The 12,175-nt window shown below is 38.0% G+C and overlaps 1 protein-coding gene across 3 annotated transcripts; it reads left to right on the forward strand.

Moving 5' to 3' along the window:
* Window positions 1-1,103: 1,103 nt before the first annotated feature.
* Window positions 1,104-7,507, forward strand: LOC106883796 (Na(+)/citrate cotransporter). Of its 3 annotated transcripts, XM_014934931.3 has the most exons (5): window positions 1,104-1,242; window positions 2,047-2,252; window positions 3,045-3,149; window positions 5,578-5,693; window positions 6,936-7,507. In XM_014934931.3, exons 2-5 carry the CDS (start codon window positions 2,147-2,149, stop codon window positions 6,999-7,001), a joined length of 393 nt encoding a protein of 130 aa, XP_014790417.2. In that variant the 5' UTR covers window positions 1,104-1,242; window positions 2,047-2,146; the 3' UTR covers window positions 7,002-7,507. The 3 variants fall into 3 exon arrangements, with proteins under 3 accessions (XP_014790417.2, XP_089199363.1, XP_089199364.1); XM_089343238.1 differs by lacking the exons at window positions 1,104-1,242; window positions 2,047-2,252 and adding an exon at window positions 4,331-4,420 and having other exon boundaries at window positions 3,058-3,149; window positions 6,936-7,225; XM_089343237.1 differs by lacking the exons at window positions 1,104-1,242; window positions 2,047-2,252 and having other exon boundaries at window positions 2,665-3,149.
* Window positions 7,508-12,175: the final 4,668 nt, after the last annotated feature.

Raw genomic sequence — 12,175 nt, forward strand, 5'->3', positions numbered from 1 at the left:
TTTTTATAAATAACTCACACACGTGATTGAAGTTACCTGTTTATATATAAATCACACACGTGATTGAATATCATAGTACCGGCTGCACAACAACTTATGGTAATCTTCCAGTATAGGGAAATAACAGTCAAACTAAAGCGTTTGACCCCAGCTCAAAAAAAAAAAAAAAAAATAAGTGTAATAGGTGTTAAACAAATTTCCGTGAACGAATATGAAGAAAAAAAATGCGCGCTCGCGAACGGGGGATGGGTGGGCGGGGAGAGTACGGATAATACTAGTAAGACGTTAAGTTATTTCCCTTGTATTTTTATTTGCTTTTTTTTTTACCTCCCTAAATTGGAAGATTACCTTCAATTGGTACTTATTTTATCCTGAAATGGTGTGAGCCAAAGTTGACCTCGGTAAAATTTGAACTCAGAACATAACGACAGGCGAACTGCCACTAAGCATTTTGTCCCACGTGCTTAACGCTTCTGCCAGCTCACCATGGCTTCGGATCTCAACTGATTGGAACCATCACCTCCACTGACACCAACCACCATTACTGTCACCACCACCATCACAACCATCACTACCATCACCACTGCCACTATTACCACCAACACCACCACCGCCATCACCTCAACCATCACCACCACCACCACCACCACCATTACGACGACGACGACCACCACTGCTGCCGCTACCACCAAAACCACCACCACCATCACCACCACCATCACAACCATCACTACCACCACCACCACCACCACCACCACCAACATTACGACGACGACCACCACCACTGCTGCCGCTACCACCAAAACCACCACCACCATCACCACCACCATCACAACCATCACTACCACCACCACCACCACCACCACCATTACGACGACGACCACCACCACTGCTGCCGCTACCACCAAAACCACCACCACCATCACAACCATCACCACCACCATCACACCGCCACTACCACTACAATCACTACCAACACCACCACCGCCATCACCTCAACCATCACCACTACCACCACCATCACCACAACCATCAACAACACAACCTCTGAGACCACCATCACCACCACCAGCCATACCTTCAAGACTACCAGCAGTAACTACTCCATCACCACCTACAACGCCAACAATACCACCAAAAAGAGTGATACAAAACAACCACCACTATTACTACTACTACTACTACTACTACTGCTTCTAAAGCCAACAGTTACAGGGAAAACACCTATATTTCCTCTTACAGGTAAGTTTATACCTTTGTGTGTGTGTGTGTGTGTGTGCGCGCGCACATGTGCAAAAATGCATACAAATATCTATTGATCTGACTGGATTTATCTATTTATCTCTCTCTCTCTCTCTTTTGCACTACACATGCATATATATATATTCAAAAACAATTTGAAAAACCTACACGACTAGGTGAAAAGCGCTTCATTTAATATGTGACATTAATAAAAATCTGTAAATGTACAAACATCCAGGTTTCTGAGTACCTTAATTAATTTTTTTCTATATATATATATATATATATATATATACATATAGAGTAAGATAAATATATATATATATACATATATAAGTAAGATAAATATATATATATACATACATATATATATACATATATATATATATATATACATACATATAGAGTAAGATAAATATATATATATATATATATATATGAACATACACTTGTGAGTATATATATATGTACCTATGCTTACACAGATATACACACGTGTGTTAGTGTACACAATTTATGTATGTATATATACATATACATGCATATATGCTTTTGAGTATTTGCATATGTATATATATGTGTGTGTGTGTGTGTATATATATATATATATATATATATATATATATATATATATATATTTATGAACCCAGAACCATGTGGTTGGGAAGCAAACTTCTTAATTATTATATACTTAGTACTTAAGACTTACAGAATATTTATTTCAGTGAATATGTTGTGCATTAGTGTTATGTTCTTTACAAATGGAAGACAACCATCCACCACCTGTTCTGTTTCCTCTACTAGAATTGGTGCCATGAAAAACAGCAGCCAATACATTCTGCAAAGTGGTTGATGTTAGGAGAGGAATTCTTGTTAAAGAAAGTGTACCAAAGAAGACATAGGGATGCAATGCAGTCCTTGGACACACCAGAGCCTGTCAGACCGTCCAACTCACACACATACCGACGACAACGATGGTAATGGTGATGACAATGATGATGATGATAATGGTGATGATGAGTAAAGTTATTGTTACTGAATACCACACAGCTGAAGGTTCTGTCTGTGTGTCTGCATGTTATTTATTTCTTTTTTTTTTTACTGATTTTAGCCAGAAGTTGTGGCCATGCTGGAACACAGTCTTATTGTGTCATGTGTGTATTTATTTCTGTATTGTCCTTATTTTGAGTTCTCAATTCCTCGATAGAACCATAGAAGTGCCATGTTGAAGTATACAGAATATCGCGGAAATTTTTTAGAATTGACAGAACCAATTCCTCATCAGGTCTGACCACATCTGATTTCTTCTAGAGAAAGAGAGACAGAGACAGACAGACAGAAAATGGTGAAAGAGAAAAAAAAAGAAGAACTAACAAGAGTCCAAGATCAGTACTTTTTCTTTATTAATCCTGAAAAGAATGAAAGCCAGAGTTGACCTAGCTAGGATTTGAACTCAGAGAGCACAGATCTTGGATGAACATCACAAGGCAGTCTACCCAATGTTCTAATAACTTGGTCAATTTGCTGACTTAATTACGTATCTTTGTGTGAGGGTGTCATGGGTGGAACAGTTTTGATCATAGGGCTGAACCCAAAAGCCCCAAAGTCAACCAACACCAATGCCATCACCACTACCACTACTACCACTACTACCACCATCACTATTGCTAATATCAATAATACCACCACCACCACCACCACCATCACCACTATCATGACTATCTTCAATGCTACCACCACCAACACCTCCACTAACATCACCAAACACTGTGTCCTGACCGAAATTCTTCAATTTATTGCAGATTTGCTCAAGTTCTCATTGGTTTCTGTTTTGTATTCTTGGTTTTGCTCTGGATCACACGTGACCTGCAGCAGGCTGGAGGCTGGCAGATGCTGTTTAAACCCAAGTAAATCTTGTTTGTTTTTTGTTTTTTTTTAAATTTATTTTTCTCTTATAGTGTTTGTGTGTTATTGGATTACTTAAACCAGGGGTTTTCAAACTGTGGTCCGCGGACCACAGGGGGTCCGCAAGGACAAGACAGGGAGTCCGTAGACAGCAAATACTTTTTATGGGCAATTTGATTTTATATATGGTTTTTAATCGAAATATTTTAATTGACAATAAACCTATTTGTTAAATACTGTTAAATAAATAAATGTAAAAATATATGTTATTTTAAGCAAATATTTATGTATAAATTTCATAAGTGTTTATAAGGGGGTCCCTAAGGTAAAGCCTGAGATATAAAGGGGTCCGCAAGTCAAAAAGTTTGAAAACCTTCTCGCTTAAACCAAAGTGATTCTTTTCTTAGTACTTATTTACCAACTAGTAAAACAAAAGTCAAATAATTGTTAGTGATGATCTGGTAGCTGTGGGTGGCAAGATAAAAAGTTTCATCTCTCCACCCTTAAGAAGTTGTGATGTAGGGGTGTTGCAAAATTTGACTTGTGCATATTAATTTCCATCATGTCCTTTGTATTGTATTAAAATTTCATGCATTTATTTGTTAAGTTATACACCCTGTATATATATATATATATATGTACGTATGTATATATATATATATATATATATATATATATATATATATATGTACGTATGTATATATATGCTGCTATATTTCATGTTGAGAGCAATTTAGGTCTTAATAGACACAAGATGTGATCTATTTCTAGCACATTAATTGTCCACGTTAGTGGTCAACGTTATTTAAAAAATATATATATATATATATATATATATACACACACACATACTGGTGCTCCATTGATTATGATGACAAGGGCTCCTGTTGATCTGATAGACGAAGCAGCTGCTCATGAATGTGCAAGTGGCTGAACACTCCACAGACACATTTAGTAGATTATACATAAAGAAAAAAACATTAAAAGAGAAATGCATTGAAGAATAAATTAAAATAAACTCCTCATTTTTGCTTTGATGTCCATCCAGTCAATGGACTCACCCAGTCTGTTCATTGATCTGCAAGATCAAGCACATGCCATGTTAATTATCACTTTAGATCTATAAAAAAAAAGGATGTCCAGGTAATTCATGAAACACCTGTCTTAATTTTGTCTTCAATAGGTATATAACATGCCACACCTGCCATCTTTATGGCCATTCTTCTGTTCATTTTGCCATCCAAAGTCTCCAGTTTTACAAAGAAAGGATACAGTGTGTATTGCTGTTATTTCATGTCTCCTTGTCCACTTACATGCCTACCTGTCTACGTAACAACTTACCTGTCCATCTATCTTCCTGCCTACTTATTTGTGTGCCTTATCACTTACCTACCTTGCAGGTAGATAGATCAGTCCACTTATTTGTCTACCTGTTGACCTATCTCTCTATCCAATCATCAGTATACCTGTCCAACTACTTATCTACCTGTCTACCTACCCACTTAGCTATCATGTCTAATTGACCACTTATCTATCTACCTGCGTACCTTATCACCTGTCTACATACTTATCCATCCACCAGCCTACTCACTTATCTGTCTACCTGTTCACCTGTGTCCACTTATCAGGTGTACCTGTTCAACTATTTGTCTGTCTACATATCTACTTATACAGATGTCCACCTATCAATCCGTCCAAATATCCACTTACTTGTCCATATATCCCCCAATCTACCTGTCTACTTAACTCCCTCAATATATGTGTCCCCCTCTCCTCCACCACAGACGTTTACACAAATCAATGCTTGTGTCCCTCAACTCAGTGGTTAGAGCATGGGGCTCACACTCATGAGGTAGTGAGTTCGATTCATGGACCGGGCTGTGTGTTGTGTTCTTGAGCAAGACACTTTATTTCACATTACTCCAGTTCACTCAGCTGTAGAAATGAGTTGCAATGTCACTGGTGCCAAGCTGTATCGGCCCCTTTGCCTTTCCCTTGGATAACATCAGTGACGTGGAGAGGGGTGACAACTGGTATTGTCATAAACTGTGTTTATGTCCCCATAACTTAGAGGTCCAGCAAAAAAGAAATGATAGAATAAGTACTAGTACTTTAAAAAAATAACTCCTGGGGTCGAGTTGTTTGACTAAAACACTTTAAGGAGGTGCTCCAGCATGGCTGCACTTAAAATGGCTGAAACAAGTAAAAGAATAAGAGAATAACAAATAAAAAGGGTCTTTACAGCTTCAAGGCTTTATATGATCATAGGCATGTGTTTGATTTGGGTTTACTGAGCAAGGGTTAGGGGTGTTTAAACAGCAACAACCAAATTTTTTTTTATTTTAGAATGAAATACATGACAGAAAACCAAGATGGTGCATGTGTATGTGTGTGTGTTTAACTGAATACTGTTTTGTTTCTGTTTATTAGGACAAGACTTGGAAGACTGGACACCCATACTTAACTGGAAAACCATTCAGAATAAACTCCCCTGGGGTATCGTCCTTGTTATGGGTGGCGGATTTGCCATAGCTGATGTATCAAGGGTAAGTCAGTGGCTAAAAACATCTATCTTATTTTACATAAAGTAGTGAATGAATGAATGAATAAATGAACGAACGAACGAACGAATGAATGAATGAATGAACGAACGAACGAACGAATGAATGAATATACTCACCTTTAAGTCTGATGGGTAGGTGACAGAGTGTGCAGATATGGCCATCACTCCCTACAACACGTTATGGACTCATGCTGTAGCCATACACTCTGTCAGTCCTTGATCTCATTTCTCCTTCTTCATATTTGTCATCCACAAACCTAGTTTCCATGCCAGATGTTCTGGGCCCTGATATTATGACCAGAATATTGTAGTTTCCACCCTCCGACCATCTCCCTTAAAACTGAACTATTCACTCTACAGGGCCACTCAACTGACCCCTATCACTCACCCATAGCATATCTCTTCAACATCCTCAATAAGCTGGGGTCAGCCAACCAGATCCCTATTTCACACCCTCAAAATGGTATTGGCCAAACCAAGGGTTTTTAGAAGCCTCACTTTGATGCCATTGCTGAGGGTGCAGTCTCTTCATTTTTTTTTACCTTATATTTTGTAAACAAATAATACAATATTACATAAGCATTTTATAATGTTTCTTTCTTTTCTGGAAACTCGCCACGTACCGGCACCGATCTGTGGACCCCCACTTTGAGTGGCACTGGATTAGACAGTTTGACTGAAACTGCTAAGCTGGAGAGCCGCACCAGGTTCTGGTCTGATTTAGCATCATTAACCAGCTAGAGATGTCGTCTTGGGGTTAAAAAATTGCAATAAAGTCCATTCGAACAAAACAATCATGTCGAAATGGCTACAAACATTACTTGCTAGTGCATTCATCTCTGAGAGATTTTTAGAACCAGCCTTTTTGCTGGACTGAATATAATTTTCTTAAAAAAAAGAACCTGTTCATTATTACAATTTGTTCATTTAGCATACGATTTGTATATGCTCTCCCAGTGGCTTACATGCATACAAAGTCTACTCATTGTTTGCTGTTCAAACTTCAAATTGCAAAGGAATTGGTTCCCTGGTAACTTATATTCATACACAATCTCTTTGTGGTTCACTAATCAAATTTCAGTTCGTTAAGCAAGTTTAATTTTCTTGAGGAAACTCATTTCTTATTCAATTTCTCCATTCAAATCTGGGTACCACAGTCTATATTGTCTCTCTCTCAAAAGTGACACAGTTTTTTTTATTAACCATTCTTCTTCTCTCTTTGCAGGTTTCAACTGGTTTCTTGATAAACGTAGTCTGTGTCTTAACGCTGACATTGGCCGTCCACTCATAGGGTGAATTAATATTTCACTTCAGTGAAGTACCCGCTGCCTTTCTAATAAATGCCAAAACCACCGCCATCCTTAATGGTGGCCTCTGATTCTTAAAAATCCTCTCTGTGTGATTTTACTGGAATTTGTATTTTATGTGCTGTACAAGGAATAGGGATCAGGGATAAAGGAACATTTTAAACTTCAAGATTCAGAAATAAAATTAGATTTTAATATTCACTTCTTACATCAGAATATATATGTTTATATGTGTGTGTGTATATCTATCTATATATGTATACGTGTGTATATATGTCTCTGTTTATTGTTAAAACCGGCCAGATCCAGCCTCTCACACTTGCCCTACAATGTCATTCTAAAACCATATCTTCAAAATCTCAAAGCTACAAGATAATGCATGATTAATTCAAAAAAATGTGAATAAATAAGCAATAGATTTGGCTGATAAATCTTTATGTTAAAGGGTCAAATCAGCCCCCCCCCCCCAATCAATTACAAATGATAAAAATAAGTTTAAAATAGCCTTTTTTTTTTAAACAAAATCAAAATGTTGTTTAAAGACAGTGAGAAGATGTGGATGAAAGTTTCAATCTTTGCCAGGAACTACAAAAAGAATTCTTGCTACATAGCTTTATTTAACGCGCAGGAATGGCTGTGTGGTAAGTAGGTTGCTTACCAACCACGTGGTTCTGGGTTCAGTCCCACTGCGTGGTACCTTGGGCAAGTGTCTTCTACTATAGCCTCGGGCCGACCAAAGCCTTGTGAGTGGATTTGGTTGACGGAAACTGAAAGAAGCCCGTCGTATATATATATATATATATATATGTGTGTCTGTGTTTGTCCCCCCACCATCGCTTGACAACCGATGCTGGTGTGTTTACGTCCCCGTAACTTAGCAGTTCGGCAAAAAGAGACCGATAGAATAAGTACTAGGCTTACAAAGAATAAGTCCTGGGGTCGATTTGCTCGACTAAAGGCAGTGCTCCAGCATGGCCGCAGTCAAATGACTGAAACAAGTAAAAGAGTATCTGGTGAGATGGAAAAGAAGAAAAAAAAAATCCTTAATAAGGTCCAGGGCAGTTTTGAACTCTGCAACAGGATGTTTCTATGGACAGAAGTCTTTACTCACCAGGCCATCAACAAATGATATATTTAAACCTATCAATTATATAGGATCAATAAACAATCATTAATATAGCTTTAGATACTTCACTTGTTATGTAAACAATGTCACTGGCTTCATGGTACAGTAGAAAAGATGGTTTGTGTGAAGATGAAGGCTGGAGGTTCAATTTCTCTTGGTTATTAGGATGGAGGCACTTACTACATAATTTTAGTTTTTGTTTTATTCATCTCTGAAGGAGGTGGGGTGCAAACATTTTAAGCCAGACCCCAGGAAAAGATTGAATTCTTGTCCTGGATATCCTATGGTCATCTCTCTACGTGTCTTTATACACAAGACTACAAAAGTTTAGCTGGAAAAAAAAAAAATGAGATACTGCAACCAATTTTTTTTATTAATTATTGATGTGATAGGTTTAAATATGCAATTTACAATCCAAATATTGTTGCTGTCTAGTTGGCCTTGTGGGTAAGGGTGTTAGCCAGTGATAGAGGGTTCAATCTCTGTCAGATACATCACTTTGTTTTTATCTCCAAGCAAATACCTTTTTTTTTTACTCTTTTACTTGTTTCAGTCATTTGACTGCGGCCATGCTGGAGCACCGCTTTTAGTCGAGAAATTCGACTCCAGGATTTATTCTTTGGATGCCTAGTACTTATTCTATCGGTCTCTTTTTGCCGAACCGCTAAGTTACGGGGACGTAAACACACCAGCATTGTTTAATTATTATATTTATTTGTGGTAAGTAGCTACTTACCACAAATAAATATAATAATTAAACAATAATTTTTCTTTTAAACAACGTAAATAATTTTTTTTTAATTAAATTTTTTTTCTAAACCACGTAAATAAATAATAAAAAAACAAATCAAATAAAAATAACACACTACCTGTTTTTGTTAACTTCATGCATTTTCTTTTTTAGTAAAATTTTTGTGAACAAAATAATTAAATTTTTTTTTCTAAACAACGTAAATAAATGTATTCATTTGCATACGCGCACTCGCACCTGTTGTAGGATCGACTACTCACGACTAGCTAGCGCGGGTGCGCGTTAGGGACCTCTCTTCTTTAGTAGTAACTAACTTTTGAGTGAAAACGTAACAAGACAAATTTATAGAAAAACCATTTGGATTATACATATAGAAGGGAAAAACAGAAGAAGTAAAAGCCCTTACGAACATAGAAAACGTAAACAATGTCTCGTATTTAGCGGCACATGGTGTCACCATAACTTGAAAAGAAGTTTAAAATCTTCAACTGCCTTGGAAATACCCATCTCTCTTTGGAAAAACTAGATAAGTACCTATGTGTTCCTGTTTCTTTTCTGTCGTTTATTGAAAGCTTATTATTATTATTAGGGAAAATAGAAGGTTAAATGTACATAAGGTGTTTTCTGTTTTGCTTTTGACTTACGAGATTATTGTAGAGAGGTTTAACTTTCATTATTCCCGATTTAAGAGAATTTCTTTAGTTCCAAATATATAATTGTTCGTTCCTTTATTTATTTATTTATTTTTCCCTATCCAAGTCGAATCCTTTTCAAGAGTTTGTATAACTTCTCTCTCTCGCTCTCTTCTCCATCATACCGTCTTTCCCCCCTTTCTCTATTGCTTCTCTCTAAATACGTAAATACACTCTCTCTCTATCTCTTTATTTCATTCCATCATCCCATAATTCTTCTCTCTTCCACTGTTCTTTCTCTCTCTCTCTCTCCACTATAAATACATAGACACACACACTCTCTCTTTCTCTTTACTTTTCTCCTGACACAATCTTTCTCTCTCTTCTCTTCACTTCTAACACAGCCTTTCTTCTCTCAGACCCTCAACCTTTATCATAAATACATACCCCCCTCTCTCTCTGTCTTTTCACTTCTCTCTATCACGTCTTTCTTCTCTCAGCCTCTCAAATAGACACGAACACACTCTCTCTCTCTCCGCCTCTCAAATAGACACGAACATTCTCTCTCTCTCAGCCACTTAATCTCTCTAAATATAGACACTTTCTTTCTCTATTTCTTCACTACCCTCCATCACACTTAAAATAAAAAAAATAAATAGATAAATTAATAAATTAACCACAAAAATGTCCAGAACCTGGAGAAGCATGGAATTGGCATTGTTTTTGGGAGCCTGGCGCTGTGCTGAAGGAGAAAACCCAAATAATATAATCACTGCTGCACTGAAGAGCAATGGTTATACGAGAACATTAGCACAGATAGAACGAAAGAAGCAGGAGTTCACACGTTCCTATGCTCTCATAAGATCCCATATCAGCACCCTTGATGCCATCTTTGATAATAAACACAGCAAAAATGACAAGGATGGAGGCACGGATGCAGATGAGGATGTCACCCCCACTCAAGAAAACAAAGAAGATTCAAGCGAGAAACCTGCTCGGAAAGTAAACCCGAGTGAAAGTGTCCCTACCACCATCAAAACGAAAAACCATGGAGGTGAAAGGGCCAAGAAAGAAGAATTGAAAGCAGGAAAAACTAAAACAAAAACAAAAGATGAAACAGCCAAAGAAAGAAGCAAACCTGACTCCCCATATAACAAAAAGGATAGAAAGAGACAGCACACACGAATATGCAAATTCTATTTGAAAGGTGTCTGCTGGCACGGAGAGGAAGGTGCAGGCTGCCGTTTTGCACACCAAAGACCCCGCCACATAAACATGAAACAGGGCAGAAACTACCTGCCAAAAGGAAAGGACTACGCACCACCTACCCCAGAACGGAGGTACGCAGATGTAGTGCGTGCCAGAGACCAGACCTATCAACAACATGTTGTTGAAAGGGCAGCGGCTGAACAACAATCTTTTTTGTGCATGGCGCAAAAGATGGTACAGCAGCTGACCTGGCTACAATCGCACAGATGGGACTATCCCCAATACACAAGACCACCACAGCAAATAGACCCAAGGTGGGCACCACTGGCAACAACACACACATCACATCGGCGCTCTTACTGAACATCAGAGGACTGTTATCACTTAGTAACAGGACAAAAATCCCTGTCTTGAGAGACCTTGTTGCTTGCAATCAAGCCTTATGCATAGCACTTATGGAAACCCACCAGAAACCAGATATAGGAAATGCAGAAATACACATACCACAGTATGTTGTATTTTGGACTGACAGAAAAGAAAGGAGTCATGGTGGAGTTGCTATGTACATCCGCGAAGACCTCACACCCCAGGTCCTTTTGTTACACTCAAATTCAGTATGTGACACACTAATTGTACATATAAGACAACTCAATGTAGTTATATGTGCTACATATCGCCCTCCAGATGCTCCAAATCATGTAGGCAAGTTTGAAGACTGCCTTACAAAAATAGAAGAAGTTCTAGACACATTAGAACAACACATAAGTGTACTTCTTATGGGAGACTTCAATCTGCCCAATGTCAGATGGCCTGAGAGCCTTTCTCTCCCAGGAATGACGCGATACGAACAAGGACAGGTGAATTCCCTCCTGAACCTCGCCAACACTTTGTACATGGAACAAATAGTACTCCAACCAACCAGGGCAGGTAACATACTGGATCTCTGCTTCACAAATAATATGGATCTTATCCAGAATGTGAAAGTGACACCGACGCTACTCTCGGGTCACAACATGGTAGAGCTGACCATGTACGGACCAAAGGAAGCCCATACACACACACACATATATATATATATACATATATCTTAATATATAAAGCTGAAGTTGTGTGAAGCCTTTTTAAAAGAGAACTATGTGAAGGGCACATATGTTTGTAAAGTGCTCAGCCACTTGCACGTTAATTTCATGAGCAGGTTGTTCTGTTGATCAGATCAACTGGAACCCTCGTCACCAGAACCAACAGAGGGCCAGGCTGCTTTAGACAAATGGCCTGGCAGTGTTTATTTATTTATTTATTCATTCATTCATTTTAAATCCCTCTGAGGTTAATTTTGCTAATCACATTTGTTTTTTTGTGGTGGGGTGCAACAAGGTCTCATTACTGAGGGTTGCTTTAGGAAATTGGTTATGTTCAGTCCTGAAGAACAATGGATGGGAT

Source organism: Octopus bimaculoides, chromosome 27 (genome assembly GCF_046866305.1).
Source record: "Octopus bimaculoides isolate indiv1 chromosome 27, ASM4686630v1, whole genome shotgun sequence".
NCBI classification, from domain to species: Eukaryota; Metazoa; Mollusca; class Cephalopoda; order Octopoda; family Octopodidae; genus Octopus; species Octopus bimaculoides.